This window comes from Monodon monoceros, unplaced genomic scaffold (genome assembly GCF_005190385.1).
Source record: "Monodon monoceros isolate NGI ecotype Baffin Bay Population unplaced genomic scaffold, NGI_Narwhal_1 Super_Scaffold_8, whole genome shotgun sequence".
NCBI classification, from domain to species: Eukaryota; Metazoa; Chordata; class Mammalia; order Artiodactyla; family Monodontidae; genus Monodon; species Monodon monoceros.
The window spans coordinates 57,353,554-57,370,579 of record NW_021703785.1 but is presented as its reverse complement, the minus strand read 5'-3'; the positions used below and the strand labels follow the sequence as shown (position 1 = coordinate 57,370,579).

General features: G+C 40.1%; 1 protein-coding gene across 4 annotated transcripts in view; it reads right to left on the bottom strand.

Annotated features, from left to right (window-relative positions):
- The window catches only part of LOC114888037 (histone-lysine N-methyltransferase SETDB2-like), an 81,457-nt gene that overhangs the window by 20,899 nt on the left and 43,532 nt on the right, over positions 1 to 17,026 (bottom strand). For 2 of the 4 annotated variants that reach the window (XM_029209918.1, XM_029209917.1), the window contains exons 13-14: positions 16,341 to 16,429; positions 15,323 to 15,752 (exon numbers count right to left, since the gene is read on the bottom strand). In XM_029209918.1, coding sequence (XP_029065751.1) covers positions 15,635 to 15,752; positions 16,341 to 16,429 — 207 coding nt within the window. In that variant the 3' untranslated portion in view covers positions 15,323 to 15,634. Of the gene's footprint in view, positions 1 to 3,870; positions 3,993 to 11,653; positions 11,761 to 15,322; positions 15,753 to 16,340; positions 16,430 to 17,026 lie in introns of those variants that run through there. The other 2 variants (XM_029209919.1, XM_029209920.1) reach the window with 2 other exon arrangements.

The following is a 17,026-nucleotide window of genomic DNA, read 5'->3' as shown; positions in this document are numbered from 1 at the left end:
ATAAATTTTTTTAAAAAAGATCTAAAAGAATGTATTAACAAAACAAACAAAAAAAACAAACCCAGGAATAGGCCTAACCCAAAGTTCTAGACCTCTATAGAAAAAAAAATTGTTGGACATTTTTGAAATTCATCAAAGAAGACCTGGGCGTCCCTGGTGGCGCAGTGGTTGAGAGTCCGCCTGCCGATGCATGGGACACGGGTTCGTGCCCCAGTCCGGGAGGAGCCCACATGCTGCGGAGCGGCTGGGCCTGTGAGCCATGGCCGCTAAGCCTGCGCGTCCAGAGCCTGTGCTCCGCAGTGGGAGAGGCCACAACAGTGAGAGGCCCGCGTACCGCAAAAAAAAAAAAAGCCAGGGTTTATCATAAAATCATAGTAATTAAGGGTGTTGTACCAGCTCATTAGTCACTGATAATCTGCCTGTTTAGATGGCCTGTTTGAACTCTCATGCTTTGGAGACCTAACTATTCTTCCAAAAGATAGCACTGAGAGTACCATGTTACACTCTGTGTGATCTCTGCTAATGGCACTTCGGAATTGTATTAGTTAAGTCATTTTAGACATAACATCACTGTGGATCCAACTGTCAGGTATTGAGTTATCAGCAATTTGAAGAAATAAATTTTGAGGAGGTATCGGAGGAAGGAATATGTTTCATAAAACATTACAATGAAGCTCATGACTGACTTTTGAATAGTAGGAGTTTTAAGTATGCTGTTAAAAATCTGTAAGGGACAGTTAAGAAAATTATCAGATTGTAAGAGAAACGTGTGAGCTCGCCAAACAAGGATTGCAGTGTAGATTCTGTCTTTATCAAATGAAGTTAAAGGAACAAGTTAATAGTTAAAGTTTGAATGGAAGAGCCTGCCATTGTTGTTCCACATCTGGTTGTTGCCGTTTACATTCCTTTACTGAGCCTACATCTTCATAAGCTTTTTGGCAGGTATACATTGAACACTTCTGTTTCATGGTCAAGACAGGATCAGAGGCCATGGATACTGACAATTGATTTGTCTGTTTTCTTATTTTTCCATGACTGTATCTACTGCCTCATCTTGATTTACAAGCAAAACCTAGAAAACCTACAAAAATAAGTGTTTTGTGGTTTATCTAGGAATAATACAGAAAATATTGCTTGTTATTTTTGGTGAAGAAAATCAATTTCGTATAGTTTATTTCAACCTAAATAAAATGCAAGTTTTGTTTAAAAGAAAAAAAAAAGAGTGTTGTACCAGCTCAGGAATACACAAGTGACCAATGGAAGAGAATGGAGAGCCAGAAAGAGATCTGTGCACATATGACAATACTGTTAGAGCAACGGATTAGCATGAGGGTTTGAAACTAGATAGCTGGGTGAGAGTCCCGGCTCAGTCACTTACAGCCCTGTGACCTTGGGCAAGTGATTTAATTTCTCTGTGCCTCAGTTGTTCCACCTTTAGTTTGGGCATAATTATAATACCTACCTCTTAGGGTAGTTGTGAGGATTAACAGTCAATCCTGTTAATCTCCCAGAGCTCCTAGGTTAAGCTCCCAGAACATTACCTTACACAGTGAACACCAAATAATAACAACAGTTATCATTATTATCACTACAAATCAGTGAGGAAAGGATAGATTTTTCAATCATAGTGCTGGGGAAGGTGGTTAATCGCATAAAAAAAAAAACTAAAAGTAGGTCCGTACTTTACACTATAATCCAAATAAATTCCAGTTGGATCAAGAACCTAAATGAGAAAAGCAAAATTTTTAAACTTTTTGGAATAAAGACAGAACCTTAGTTCGGAAAAGAATTTCTTAGGGGAAAAATCCTACAAATTATAAAGGAAAATAATGATGAATGTTAATTACATCACAAGCTTCTGTATGACAGAAAGCACCATAAATAAAATTAAAAGCAAACATATATAATAAAGCATTAGAATTTATTTATATGTGAATAAATACATATAAGCAAAACTAAGATCTCAAAGATAAAGTGTAGTCTATGAACACAAGTCACAGAATTGAAAAAAGAACCACACAGGAGCACAGCAAACGAGGTGCAAGCTCACTAAGTAATCTAGGAACTGCAAATGCAAATAACAACGAGAGACCATCTCACACCCATCAGAGAGGAAAACGTGAAAATCTCATAGTATCATGACAGACACCAAACCACAGATCCAGGGAGGCACTGTAAAGAGAATGAAACGAAAAGCCACAGATTAGGAGAAAATATTGGTAAAATATATCTGATAAAGGACTTGTATCCAAGATATAGAGAGCTCCTAAAAGTTAATTATAAGACAACCCAATAAACCCAATTAAACAATAACAACCCAATTAAAAATTGGACAAAAGATCTGGACAGACAACACCAAAGAAGATATACAAATGGCAAATAAGTATATGAAAAGATGCTCAACACCACATGTCATCAGGGAATTACAAATTAAAATATGAACAACATCATATATACACTAACATGTATAAAATAGATAACTAATAAGAACCTGCTGTATAAAAATAAATAAATAAAATAAAATTAAAAAAAATACAAACATGAACTCTCATTCATTGCAGGTGGGAATATAAAATGGTACAGCCACAGTGGAGGACAGTTCAGCAATTTCTTTCAAAATTAAACATACTTTTACCATACCAAAAAATAAAATAAATCTCATAGAATCAAGTGTTGACAAGGAAGAAGAGAAGCAAACTCCGAAATAGTGGAAGTCAAACTTGGTACGATCCCTTTGGAGAGCAATCTGGCACATTTAGTGAGGTGCAAAATGTTCCCTTCCTGTGTCCAGCAGTTCTAAGTGCCCTAGACCAGAGAAATTCTCCCGTGAATTAGGAGACCTATACAAGGATATTTATGACAGCTGGTCAGTCACATAAAAAACTGGAAAACCATAAATGCTCATTCACAGAATACCTTAATGGTGATTATAGTCATAAAATGGAATACTATAACATTTAAAATTAAAGATTAGAACTACATTTATCAACATGGATATATATCAATAATCTACAGAATCTGATAGAAATTCTATAAAGTCCAAGAACACGTAAAACAATATATTTGTTTATAAATACTTAAACGTGGTGGGAGCATAACATTAAAAACACAATAAGAAACACCGAACTCGTGATGGCAATTACCTCTGGGGAGGGGTGGAGAGAAGGGAACAGAGAGAAGAGAGAGTCCTTAACTATCTATGTTTTTTTTTTTTCTTAAAAAAAAAAAAATCAAGCTGAGGCAAATATCATATACTATCATGATTTTATAAATCTGGGTGAAGTGTCTATGGGTATCTGTTATATTTGAAATAATTAAAATATCTTTAAAGGAACTTCATCATAATTCTTTGTGTGTTTGATCAGTTATAAATAAAACTGAAAGTAATCATAAGGTGTTAAGATCTGAAACTTTAAAAAGGGAAAAATATGCTCCCCAAATCCCCACTTAAAAGCCCTGGTGGCGCAGTGGTTGAGAGTCTGCCTGCCGATGCAGGGGACACGGGTTCGAGCCCTGGTCTGGGAGGATCCCACATGCTGCAGAGCAACTGGGCCCGTGAGCCACAACTACTGAGCCTGCGCATCTGGAGCCTGTGTTCCACAACAAGAGAGGCTGCAATAGTGAGGAGCCCACGCACCGCGATGAAGAGCGGCCCCCGCTCGCCGCAACTAGAGAAAACCCTCGCACAGAAACGAAGACCCAACACAGCCAAAAAATAAAGAAATAAAGAAGCTTTCATTAAAAAAAAAAAAAAAAAAAAAGCCCAAACCATGGGCAGCCAACGTGTTATTCTTTGTTGTATCCAGAGTACATTTATCTATTTTGGTATGTCCTTCCCTAAAAGGACTCATGTGTTTTCAAGTAACTTACCAAACAGTTTTCATGAGCAGCTATATTCTCTGACTGTGCAAAGTACAGGACACTACACTCGAGGTCTTTGGGGCAAAGTGCGCATATCCTTTTTTGCAACCTTTCTGCAACCTGAAAGACACCTATAAAGTAACATCCCTGATGAGAAATGGAAAAGTGGAATTTCTTGGTGTCTGCAACTCCTCCACCCATCTTAAAGTAGAGGGCAGGGAACTTGTTTTATGAGAGAGTCTCAACTCCCAGGGAGAAAAAAAATTGGGACCCAAGTAGAAAAGCAACTTTGTATTTTCTTAATGGCTTAATGAAAGAAAAGAAAAAAATGTTTCATTTAAAATGTCTAAACATGAGGAAAACCTTTACTTAAGAAACATAAGCAGGAATTTAAATACAAAGCTCTCAAAGCATTGCCTTGCCCATAGTAAGCTCTCAATAATGATTACTGACATTATAAATCAACAAGAAAACAATGGTGTATTCAAGAAATAATGCTCTGATTAACTACCTGTAAAAAATAATTTAGATCCCTATATCATACTATATTCAAAAATAAATTTGGGAAAATAAATAAATTTGGGGTGAATTAAAGAAGTAAATGAGCAATATACTTTAAATGTGCTGTAATCTAGCATTATAATAAATTAGGAGAGAAAGATACATGAAGGCAGGAGTTTTTTTCTTTAAGAGCGGAATAAAGAAAGGAAAGAAGCTTAAGAGGAGAGCTAGGAAGAACAGGGAAGAGACAGGGAAAAAAGCCAGCTGTTCCCAATATCCACTGGGTACATGGGTGAGAGGCAATCTTCTCTAACCTATTAGTTTGCTATTAATTTGGCCACAAGCATCCATTTAACATTTCTTTGCCTTTTCCAATGCTCATCCTGTTATTCATTTAGTTTTCTGTGGCAGAAAGCACTTTCAATTTTACCTTCAAATTTTAGTTTTGAAACAAAAATTCATTTAACCATTTAATGGCGAAAGGTTTAAATTTAAATGAGGTTAACCACTTAAGCACTTCCTAAAAGTCCTTTTTGTTACTTAAAAGTGTAAGGTCTCTTGGTGTCTCTCTTAAATTACATCTTGCATCTCACAATGTCAGAAGACCTCACTTTGGAGCTAGCACTTCTTTCACATTCAGATGAGTTTCTTCCTTAATTAACGTCTGTCTCCTGGATTTGGGTCCTGCTTATTAGTAGGGCTACAAATTAGTAGTCCTCCTGCTCCACATCAACCAAGAAAAAGGGGGGAGACTGAGACAAAACTCCTCAGATGAAATGAAATGGGCGAACTGCTGCATTTCATTCATCTCAAACCACCACCGAGTTGGGAGCACCTCTTTGTACGAGAGTCACCGCGCTGAGAGCTCTAGACCAGCGCTGTCCGCAGAAACATAATGTGAGCCACAGGTGCAGGTGAAGAATTTCTAGGAGCCTCATTTAAAACAGTCAAAGGAAATGGGTGAAATTAATTTTAATCCGCTTTATTCAACTAAACATATCCAAAATACTACCCTCTCAACATTTAATTAAGGAAACAATTAATTCATGCTTTTGTACTGAGTCTTTGAAGCCCAGTGTATTTTGTGCTTACAGCACCTCTCAACTGGACGAGCTACATTTTCAATGCTCAAGAGCCATATGTGGAGAGTGGCTACTGTACGGAAGGACACAGCAGAGCATATAAAAAAAACATGAGACAGAACTGTTGCCTGCAAGAAGCTTACAAAATAAACAAGGAGACCAAATAGTATTCTGGAAAATAACAGAATACGTGGCACAAGTAACTGCTGAGTAGGAAATACAATATACGCTATGGACAGAGGAGGAAGTGCTCCTTGTGGGATGGAGTGCTGTCAAGGACACTTCCTTGAGCTGGTACAACCTTGAGATGGAGAGGAAGCGGGGTCGGGGTGGGAGGGACGTTGCAGACAGAAGCAGAGATATATAAGAGACCAAGAGGTCTGACTGGGAGACAGAAAACCAGCCAGGCTGAAGAGGAGAGTTCATGCAAAGGAAGCTGGAAAGAATTTGAGAAACAGATGGTGAAAGGCTGCCAGGAAGGATTTTTTGAGCAGGGGGATAACATGATGAAAGAGTTGTTTTAAGCTCCATTTCAACATGGAGAGAAATACGGTGCACCTGGATAGGAAGGCTGGACATTATAATGCTGTCAACTCTATCTCAGATAAGTGCGGACAAAAAAATGTTGCCCGACAACAAGCCATCAGCCACTGCAGCAAACCCCGCCCCCCCCAACAATGGTGTGTCCTGAGGGGAATTCAGGATCGAGAAAAAACAGGATACTGACCCTAGACAGTTACCACACATTTCTAAGGAATAATTTCAACGAGCCCAGACTCTTGCATCTTCCCATACTTAGAAAAGCACTAAAATCATTAACTTAAGATGTCTGTTTTTTGTTATTAGCAGTAATTGTTTGATGTTTGACTACATGTTTGTTTTCAGCAAAAACGCCTATATATCCTGGCTCATTCCTTACCTCTTCCGATCAGTTCCTCAGAGCTGAGAGGCTGTCTCCCAGGCCACAGTCTTCAGTAAGCTCCCCAAATAAAACATCTCGCAATTTTTAGGTTGTGTTTTTCTTCAGTCAACATAAGTTTTAGATTTAATGCCATTTCAACTTAAATCCCAAGAAGGTTATTTTAAAGAACTTGAAAAAAAATATTATTTGGAAGAACAAATGAGCAAGGGCAGTAAAGAACACTTTCAAAAAAAAAAATGAGAGGGTGTCTACCTGATTTAAAAACATACTATAAAGGTACAGCTGGGACAGAAGGTTAGACGACCATGTCAAAAGAAAGAACACAAAGTGCAGAGGGAAGTGGATCATAATCTCTAATTATGAATTTAAGTTACCATAAGGTGGCATTTGCATTTCTTCTCTGGCACTGATGTCCTTAGCCCATTTTTCTATTGGTTTATTCACTACTTCCTTACTGATTTATAAGAGCTTGTGGTGTATCCAGGATACTAACTCTTTGTTAGTCAAATATGTGACCTTTTAACTTTGTTTATAATGTTCTCTGATATACAGAATGTTTAAAGGTTTTGTTTGATGAAATTATATCAATCCTTTATCATTTCTCACTCTTGGGTAGGGGGAACGTAACTTAGAAGACACCTCTTCTTTTCCTCTAGAATTTTATTTCTTACATTAGAATATTAACGTGGAATTTATTTTATTGTAAAGTATGAGATGGAGATCTAACTTATTTTCATAATGGCTAGACACTGATTTAAAATCTTTTTTCATATATTTAATTATTACATATATTTAGATTTGTTCTACATACTTCTATTTGTTCCACTGATCTGTCACTTCCCCCACCAGTACAACACTTTACAATTTTCAATGTTTTAGAATATATTTTAATATTTGACCACACAAAGCCTCCATCCTAGGATGAAAATGGGAAAAAAATATCCCCAAATTTTATTCACCTTGGACCCAAAATCTACTTTGATTAAATACTGTGTTCTTATTTAAAAGAACACTCAAACTGGACATTAAAATTTGTAAAGCATAGGCTAAAAAAAGTTTCAGGCAGTTAAATTACTAGTGCTAAAATTCCCTAATAAAAAAATATGATAATGTTTGATAGGCTATGCAGCACTCCTTGTGTAAGAGCTAGGTATTTTTGCCTTGTCACCCTTTCCTGTGCAGAGCTGCACCTGCAGACCAGTGTACTGCATCGGGCTGAGCTATCAGGCCGCTGATACCTGAGTGTGGTCCCCTGTGCTTGCTCTGGGGACTCTGCCTGTCTGAGCTACACTCCCAAGTCTGCAGGGTCTTGGCACTTGGGAACACAGAGGTGGTGGCAACATTGCTGTCCTCTGATCTGGAGTTTCCAGTGCTGATGGACAGAAATGCAAGGTGGACACACAGGCTCCACCTAAGAGTTTTTTCCTGCTAAAACACACCCTCATCACAATTTCCTAAAAGAGCTTGGCTATTTTAACTTGTTTATTCTTCTAGACTGGGGGATCACAGAACTCTCTGTAGTTGGGAGAGTAACATTATATAGGCTTTTACACAGACAGGCATCCCTCACATCTGATCGTTTGCTACACGTTATCTGAAACTCATGGACCAAATACATTTGGATAACTTGATATTCCTCACTATCTGAACTCAGGAACTGTACAGATTCAGACAGTGAGGGACAGGTGTATCATGGGGGCTGGGAAGAGTCCACTGGTCTCCATCAGTAGTTGAGACCAAGAACAATGAAGATATGTAGGTCTCCCCAAGGTCTTTCTACTGGGTCTAGCAGGCCTAAGGACTCACAGAGACTGACTCAACGAGAATTCTCAAAAATGAAACTGGTAACCAGGAAAGGTTCTATAGAATGAAGCCGAAGAAAAATTATAAGCCAAGAATACATGAACTACGACTAACTCAAACCAACAGTGGCAGTCTTGCCAGCAATCTCCAGGCTCAGCTACACCTGGGAAGGGATTGTTAAGGCCACAGCCTCTGCAGGGGTGTCTTCCCAATGCTTCTCTTCCAAGAGACGGTCTTAAAGCTCACCAGACAAGGGCAATCCACCCAGAGGATTGAATCTGGGGTAGTCGGATAGGATGGCCAAGGAACATGTTCCACGACTAAAGAAATGAGTGAAACTGATAGAATGAGATTCACTAACCCTATACTTCCATTTACAATCCCCTTCCAATAGGGTATGGTCTATGTTCTGGACTGGCAACCAATTTATGGTGCTGGCTTGGAAATTCCTTCCTCTTTTCTCCTTTGATCAATAGTTTTCATTGCAGTTTACTATTTTAGTCCTGCCACTGTATATCAGATGTGTATATTACTGAGTCCAGTGACTGCATACCTGAACTGACCAAAACAGAAGGGGAGTAGATATTACCTAGAGGCTTGGTAATGGACTTGGAAAATGAATGGCTTTATCACATTGTCTCTGGATGGTGTGACTGGACATAACTTTCGGAGAAGTTTGGCAGGATGTGTATTTGGGATAGCCAGAAGGCATTACTGGGGACAGCTTCAGAATGTGAAAAGAGGAATAAGGATGTCTGTGTTGTAAGGGAGGGGTGGCAGGCAGCCAGGGAATAGGATGTTCAGTGGACTTCCTTAGGGTATCCATTTGACTCACAATCATACACAGGGATAAGCCCCAGCAGGTATGTTTATACTATGTGACTCTCTTTCCCTAGGCACAGCTGACAGTCCCAGAGGACCAACCTGCCCATCTCCCACATATACAGAATTCAGAATAGAAGATTTTAGTTCAGATTGGGCTGGTTTCTTGAAGATGTAAAAACTGAGAAGCTGTGAGGGTAGCCATCTTCTATCCCATTATCAGGAAAACTGGACCAAAGAAAGAGAACAAAGCAGATATTCTGAGTGCTGTCAAAGTTTATGACGGCTTCTCAGGCCCTATTTCCTGGCTCTTTCTGATAAATGCTATAGCATCCATGTCCCTGGGGTCTGTGAGTGTGGTCTCCCTGCTTTCCAGTAACAAACATCCCTTTTGCTTAAATGACATCAAGTTGATTTTGTACTATTTGTAGCCAACAAGTCCTAATTAACACTGGAAGTACCATGACCTGATCTGTGTGTAGGCACGTGTGTACGCATGTGCGTGCGCACATGTGCACTTGAGAGTGAGTTTTGGCAGCAGCGTGGACAGTGGACTGCCCTGCCTTCACTGTCTTCTACCTGGTTCATTCTGATAATCTCATTTCCCTCCTTCTGCTTTCCCTGTCATGACACCACTTCATTCTTCACGTTGCTGCCAGAGTGATCTATCTAAAATGTACATTTGCCCATGTTTCTCTCCTGCTAAAAACCCTTCTCTATCACCTAAAGATCAGAAGCCAAGCTCTTTAGTGCTACATACAACCCCATTCATTACTTCAACATATACTTAATGAGAACATATACTTAATGTAGAGTTTTAGGCACTAGAAATAAAGCAGGGAATAAGATGTGAATTTCAACTCTCATGGAACTTACATTTTAGTAGTACAGAGACATCAAACAAGTATTATTTCAGGATGTGGTAAGTGCTATGAAGAAAAACAGAGCAGGGGAAGGAGGAAGAGATTAATGAGGGTGGGGGAGGGCTCTTCTAAACAGGATGGGCAGGCAAGGCTGTGGAGGGTACATTTGAGCAGATATTTGAATATGGTGGGGGCTTAGAGGACTCACAGTGCAGTGAGGGGTAGCAGTCATCAAGATGGGTAGGGGCTGGATCAGATCGGGACATGGGGTACACTGTAGCCACAGTAAGATTATTCTGAAAGTAATGAGAGACTATTGGAGGGCTTTGAGTAGGAGAATCACACTTACTTTTTGTTTTTTAAAGATCATTTTGGCTACTGTGCAGGCTTGTCTGTATGAGAGGCCAGAGTGGAAGCCAGGGGACCAATAGTCCAGGCCTGAGATGATGGTGGCTTGGATGGCAGTGATGGAAGCGGTGAGAAGAGGCCAGGCTTGAGATATATTCTGAAGAGAGAACTGACTGGTCTGACTAATGCATTAGTTGGGAGGTAAGGAGGAAAGAGAGGCACCAAGAGTGGCACTGGGGTTTTGGTCTGAGCAACCAGGTGAATGGAATGGGGAAGGCTGGTAGTGGCTGAGCAGGTTTGGAGTGTGTGGGTGTGTGCAGGCAAACAGGAGTCTTCTTTGGGACATATTCAGTTTGAGATCGTTCCTGGCATTAATGAAGTTGGTTATACAAGTCTGGAGTTTGGGGAAAAGGTCAGGATGTAACCTCACCTCCAGTAACTCCTCATCTTGCATTCTGTATACACACTAGCTAAATGAAATAGTCAACTGCTTGGCTTGTGGTTGCCACATCTGATGTTTTATGGCTGGTGCCTTTTTTTGAGTCTTCACCTCTTTCTGGACCACCTTTTCAAGCTTTGTATCTCTGGGTGACTCTCTTTAAAACTAAGATAGGATGTTCCTTGAACACCAGGCTGAGTTGCAGGAGCCCCTCATTTGTGACTCTGTGGTTCTTAGCAGGTCACACAGGAGGTGCCTATTAGACTCTCTAGGACAGGGCCTGCCTAACTCGTCTCTGCATCCCCGGCACCTGGTGCTGAGCCTGCACAGGGTAAGCGCTCTACATCTGTTGAAACGCAGGGAAGGAGCCCAGCCAGAAGGCTGCTGCCTCACTTAAAGGGGAGGGCCACAGACTTGAACTACTCATGGAAAGGAGGGGATGGTTCCAAAACGTTACATTCTCTGTGGAAACTTCTCAAACTGCTTCCTGAGACCTAGCTGACCACTTCTCTTCAAGAGGGGTCCCCCTCCAGCCTACCTCCCCAGAGCACTTCTCCGACTGCATTGTTTTAGGGGCGGGTGAAACCGCGCTGGGAGAGTAAACTCCCAGGCATTTCCTTCGGTTTTCCTTGCTGGCTGCATTCCTAGCGTTGTAGGACTGTAGCAATGGGCTGTCCCATTAGCAGTGGGTGAGGTAAACGGTAAACGGTAAACGGTAAACGGAAGGCAAACCCTCTCCTTACGAGAGGCCCTGGGGAGCGGTCTGGGCGCAGGGCCGCCGGCGGTGGACGCCCAGAGGCCGAGGGGCTGCTGAGCCAAGACCTCAGCGCTGTCTCGGGAGGCGGGTTCGCGGGCCCCAAGGCGGCGGCGGCCGAGGGGCTGCTGAGCCAAGACCTCAGCGCTGTCTCGGGAGGCGGGTTCGCGGGCCCTCAGGCGGCGGCGACCAGGGAGCTGCCCTGGGCCCCGACTGCCCCTGCCGCCCCCCGCCCCCCGCCCCCCGAGCAGTACTCACCGGTTGGGTGGGGGACCTCGTCCCGCCCAGCCCGGGCCTCGGACCAGCTGGCGCCGCAGCTCGACTCGGGCTCGGGAGGTCCCGCCGGCTCCATGTCTGCGCACTGCGCCCGCGCAGCCGGAAGTCCGTTTTGGCGAAATCATGATGATTGATCTCCCCTACCCGGGGGAAAAGTCCCGAGCAGGAAGAGACCCGTCCGCTTTGCAGATGCAGTTCTCAAACAGAAACTCGCAACTTCTCCAGATCTGAGTCTGAATTTGAATTGCTTTTTTAAAAAAAAAAATCATGCCAGGAGCTCCCCACCCTGCGCCCACTTAAGCGATAGTCGGAGTAAAGGTGGCCGAAGCCCCTGGACTCAGCTGGAGAAATGATTGTTCTTCTGAGGATTTATCCATTATTTTCTAAAAACTGTATCACACCAAGTCTGGCCTAAACAGGTCTATCATAAACGGACGCAGAATTAACTGACAGTAATTCCAGTTGCAGTCGCAAGCCTTTATTTAGCACCCATTGGGTACACAGCACCATACAAGACAAGGTTTTTGGTGCATGGAATACACATGTAGAGAACACAAACGCATATAATTACAGTTAAAAAATAAGTTGCTCTGTAAAAGAAGCATGTAATAGCTGGTGGCTTGCTGAGGAACTAATCAAAGGAAAACTCCTGGAGGTCTTGTTTTTTGAGCAGATTTTAAAGAGAGGAAAGGAGGCAAACTGGGGACAGAAAAGAGAACAATATTAAAAAGGATAACTTGGATAGTCTTGACAAACAAATGGATTACAGAAGCAAGAGTGTGGAGATGCAAAACGGGAGAAAAGAGCACGCTCTGGCAGCAAAGTTTTTTTTCTTTCAAGCAGTAAGATGGAAGAGTACTCCTTGTCAGGCCAGAAAGAAAGTCCTAAAGAGACTGGATAAGAAACTGAAGAGCTCAGCTAGGTCAGGTGAAGCAGTTGAAGAGCTCCTTACCCCGCTCTCAGTTTATAATCTCAGCTTTTCAGTGTTCCACTCTTAAGAATGAGCAGACTTAACACACATATATGGAATCTAAAAAAAAAATGATTCTGAAGAACCTAGGGGCAGGACAGGAATAAAGATGCTGTCCTCTATGCAGACATAGAGAATGGACTTGAGGACACAGGGAGGGGAAGGGTAAGCTGGGACGAAGTGAGAGTAGCATGAACATACATACACTACCAAATGTAAAACAGATAGCTAGTGGGAAGCAGCCGCATAGCACAGGGAGAAATCAGCTCGGTGCTTTGTGTCCACCTAGAGTGGTGGGATAGGGAGGGTGGGAGGGAGACACAAGAGGAAGGAGATATGGGGATGTATGTATATGTATAGCTGATTCACTTTGTTATACAGCAGAAATTAACACACCATTGTAAAGCAATTATACTCCAATAAAGATGCTTAAAAAAATCCCTTATTTAAAAAAAAAAAAAAAAAGAATGAGCAGACTGCCAAGATCTAACTAACTGAGGAAAGCCTAAAACATGAAAGACAAAGACCAAAGGACACATACAGGGAAAACACAGAAACAAACCTTACAGATCACAGAATATTCAGGAAAAAGAAAATATAGATACGAATGCCTGTATGTTACACTATATAAATAGTATTTTCAAAGAGATAAGATACTGCAACCATGAACCAAAAATAGGATATTGAAGAAAAAAAAAACATTCAGAGAAGAGAGCTCTAGAAATTTAAAATGAGACCAAAAGAAAAAAACCTAACCAGAACACAACAAAACCCAATCCCCACCCCGCAAAAACCCCCCAAACGAAAACCCAACACAATAGACAAATTGTAAGATTAAGTTGAGGAAATCTCCCAGAAAGTAGAGCAAGAAGACAAAGCTGGAAATTAAGAGAAAAGATAAGAAAATGAGAGAACCAATCCTGGAGGTCTAATGTCTAGATAAATAGGAAGAGACAACCGATAACAGACAACAGAACTATTTCATTAAAGAAATATAGTTCAAGAAAATTTCTCTGAAGAACAAAGTTTTCAGATTGAAAGATCCCTCCCACCAAGCACCTGGTATGAGGTATGAAAACTAACTCTTACTGGGAACAGAACATTGGGACAAAGAGAATGCTATAAGCTTGAAAAAATTGGCCACGTATACAAAAGATAAAGAACGGCTTTATCTGACTTCCAACAGTCACCCTGAAGGCCAGAGGTGAGAACATTTTCAGACTTCAAAGCAGCAACACTGGAATGTAGCAGATGTGTTCAAAATTGGGTATGGAAGCTACTCACGAACTGAGTACCCATACCCTGCCAAAATAGCAATCAAGTGTAAGGGTAAAATAACATGTTCAAACATACAAGGGCTCAAAATATTCACCTCATTTTTCCCTTTCAAAAGCTACTGGAGGATGTGTTTCACCAATATGTGGGAGTAAATCCAGGAAAGGGGAAATAATGGGATTTAACTGGAAACAGACCTGACATAAGGAAGACAAAGGGAATCTCTAGGACGCTGACGGAAGATGACAGCTGTGAACCAGTACAGAATGAAGCAGATCAAGATGTTGATTTCTGCACAAAAACATTTTCCATACTTACTAAGTGTCTTCACTTTATTTTAGTGCATTGCCTAAAATTCCTGCATCTTTACTGTGAATAAATGGACTTCTCAACTTTCCTCATCTGTCTACAGGCTGTTTGGGTTATAATTTTTTGCTCCCTTTCCTAGCTCTTTGGTTTCCCACTCTCTAAACCAATTTCAAGTTAAATTTTTATTTAGTTCAATATTTTAAAGAAATTAATCGGGTCCAAACTTAGAAGTGATTTTTGTTTGAAAGGTAACCAAACTAAACCCAGAATCAAGATCAAAAAAAAAAAAAAAAAGAAAAAAAACCCCTAAAAAACCAGAACTACTTTTAATTACTCCTTTTTGAGCTAGTATTCCCATCCTGGTTCCTAGTGGGAAGTTCCTGGCAGCCAAATGTATATCTTTGTTATAGATAAAATTAGTTTTAACTCTTGGAGATTCTCATCCTCTTTCCACTAGACAATCATGGTTAGGTAACCTAGAGCAAAGTAACTTTCTCTAGGAAAATAATTTGCACATCATGCCTAGGAGCGTCCAAGGGTCTGTTTCAGACTTTGCAGTTCAGTAGAATTGTTTTGTTAAGTGAAATTCTTGCCCAGCACAATCTCTTCTGGCTTAAATAAGCCATGTCTGACTATTTTCTAAGTTTCCTTTTCATAAGGCTCTATCTAGAACAAAAATATTCTAATTCCTCCAAGTTTCTACTCCCTCCTTTCCTGTCCGTGTTTATGTGGAAGGAGTGAAGAGAATCTGTGGAAAAGAAATTGAATCGCAAAGAGTGTGCCAAAACCTTCCCCACAGGAGAGCTTCTACCCCTTCTCATTCAAACGGACTGATGGGACACTTTCACGGAGCCAGATACAGCTTCTCCAACTAGCACTAAAATACTTGGAAGTAATATGCATGAAGTGAATTTCGACAGATTCTTCAGGCTCTGTTGCCCACCTTATGGTTCACAATGGTAAATTATTTGCCAGGAATTAAACATAAATAAATTTTGTAGGTAAAGATGTGAGCTTTGGCCCTTTGGGGCCATGAAAGTCAAAGATAATTCCAAAAGCAATAAGAAGTGCTGAAATCAATTGTGGCATTTGTCTTTCTTAATATATAATTTACAAATAAGTTACAAATTATATAGCAGTATTTCATATAAAATATACACTTCCATCCTACTCATGTACAGTTGAACAGCAGTAAGAATAAAGAGATACCCTATGCATATGAAAATGTCCTTATTTTGTTCCTAGTGTTTCTAAGTAATGCAAATGGACCCCCCAACAAGGGTAAACTGAGAGGAATTCTCTTGATGGATCATAACCTAAATTAATTCCACTGACCACTGGGGTTTCTTTTGCATGACTCTAATTTCAGCTCGATAAGGTAATTTCATGAACAGGCACTAGCTACAGATTTATAATATTTTTTTCCTACACTTATTAACCCCACATTGGCAGAATATTTCTTTTTCAGGCATAGTCCCAGCTTCATAACCATAATCCCATGTTAGTTCTGTTCTTGCTTTCACATACCTAGAAAGTAGAAATTTTAAAAATAATCATAAATTACCCTGAATAACTACCAAATGAATCAAATTTGATTATATCAATTTTCACATTAACATCATTAACCATCCTCAAAAATATGGTTTTCTCTCTCTCTCCAACAACAGCCAATTAGGAATGCTCTTTTATTAAGAATAATCATTTAAGTTTTATTTCAAATCTACTAAAATCATAAGTAAGAAGAAACTTGTCAATATCCACAAGGAAGGAAGTGTGTTTTGCAAACAGTGGAACCCAGTAATGTGATGAGGCATGTGGTGTGGTAGTTGGGGGCAGTTTGGACTCAAAGATGTAGCATTCTGCATCATTTATCCTCTGAACTGAACTGGCTGAGGCCTGCCATCCTTAGCCTTTTCAGGCGTTAACTCTAAGAGGAAATAAGAATGAAAATTTCAGCTATTTAAAATTTTATTGACCACAAACAGTTTGGGATAACTGAATATTCTAGGGTGCCAGATATGTGGGGCTATAGCATATATCTTCTCTTAATATTTTTCTATTGTTATTTTTAAAGTCACAATTTCAAAATGAAATCATATAAAAAAATTTTCAAACCTGTTGGTGAAGAACGCCACCAATGGAAAATTTCTGTCATGTGTTTCTACAAAAACATTCTGTACCAAAAGATTTGGGCAACAACTATGCTGTTAAAAAAAATAAACACAGAGGTTAGACATAGCATCAAGTTTGATACCTTATTCTTTGCAGCATTAGAATACCATTCTGTTTCCAACACATCTAACTTATTTTTGTTTATATCTTTTTTTTCCTGACTAGTATATAGAATATCATAGCTCATTACAATTTTGTTGACGGTAGGAATACATTCAGAAAAGCCCTGTTTTGACACTCTTACATCTTTCCAGTAGAAAGGCAAAATGGTGCAAACCCCTATAGAAGATAATCTGTCAGTATTTATCGTTATTATAGATGCATATCTTTTGATTCAGCAATCCAGTATCTGGAAATGTATCCGACAGATATATCTGCACATGTATCCATTGAACATTGTTTTTAACAGTAGAAGTTTGGAAACAATCCAAATATCTATCTAAAGAGGATTGGTTACATGAACTTTAGGATATCCACACATTGGAATTCTATGCAGCTATTAATATAAACAAAAAGAACGAGGAGCTCTGTGTACTGATTAGAAAGATCTCCAGGGCACGTTGCTAATTAAAAAAAAAACAAGGTGTAGGACGGTAAATATAATATGCTATCTTTTATGTAATGGGTAG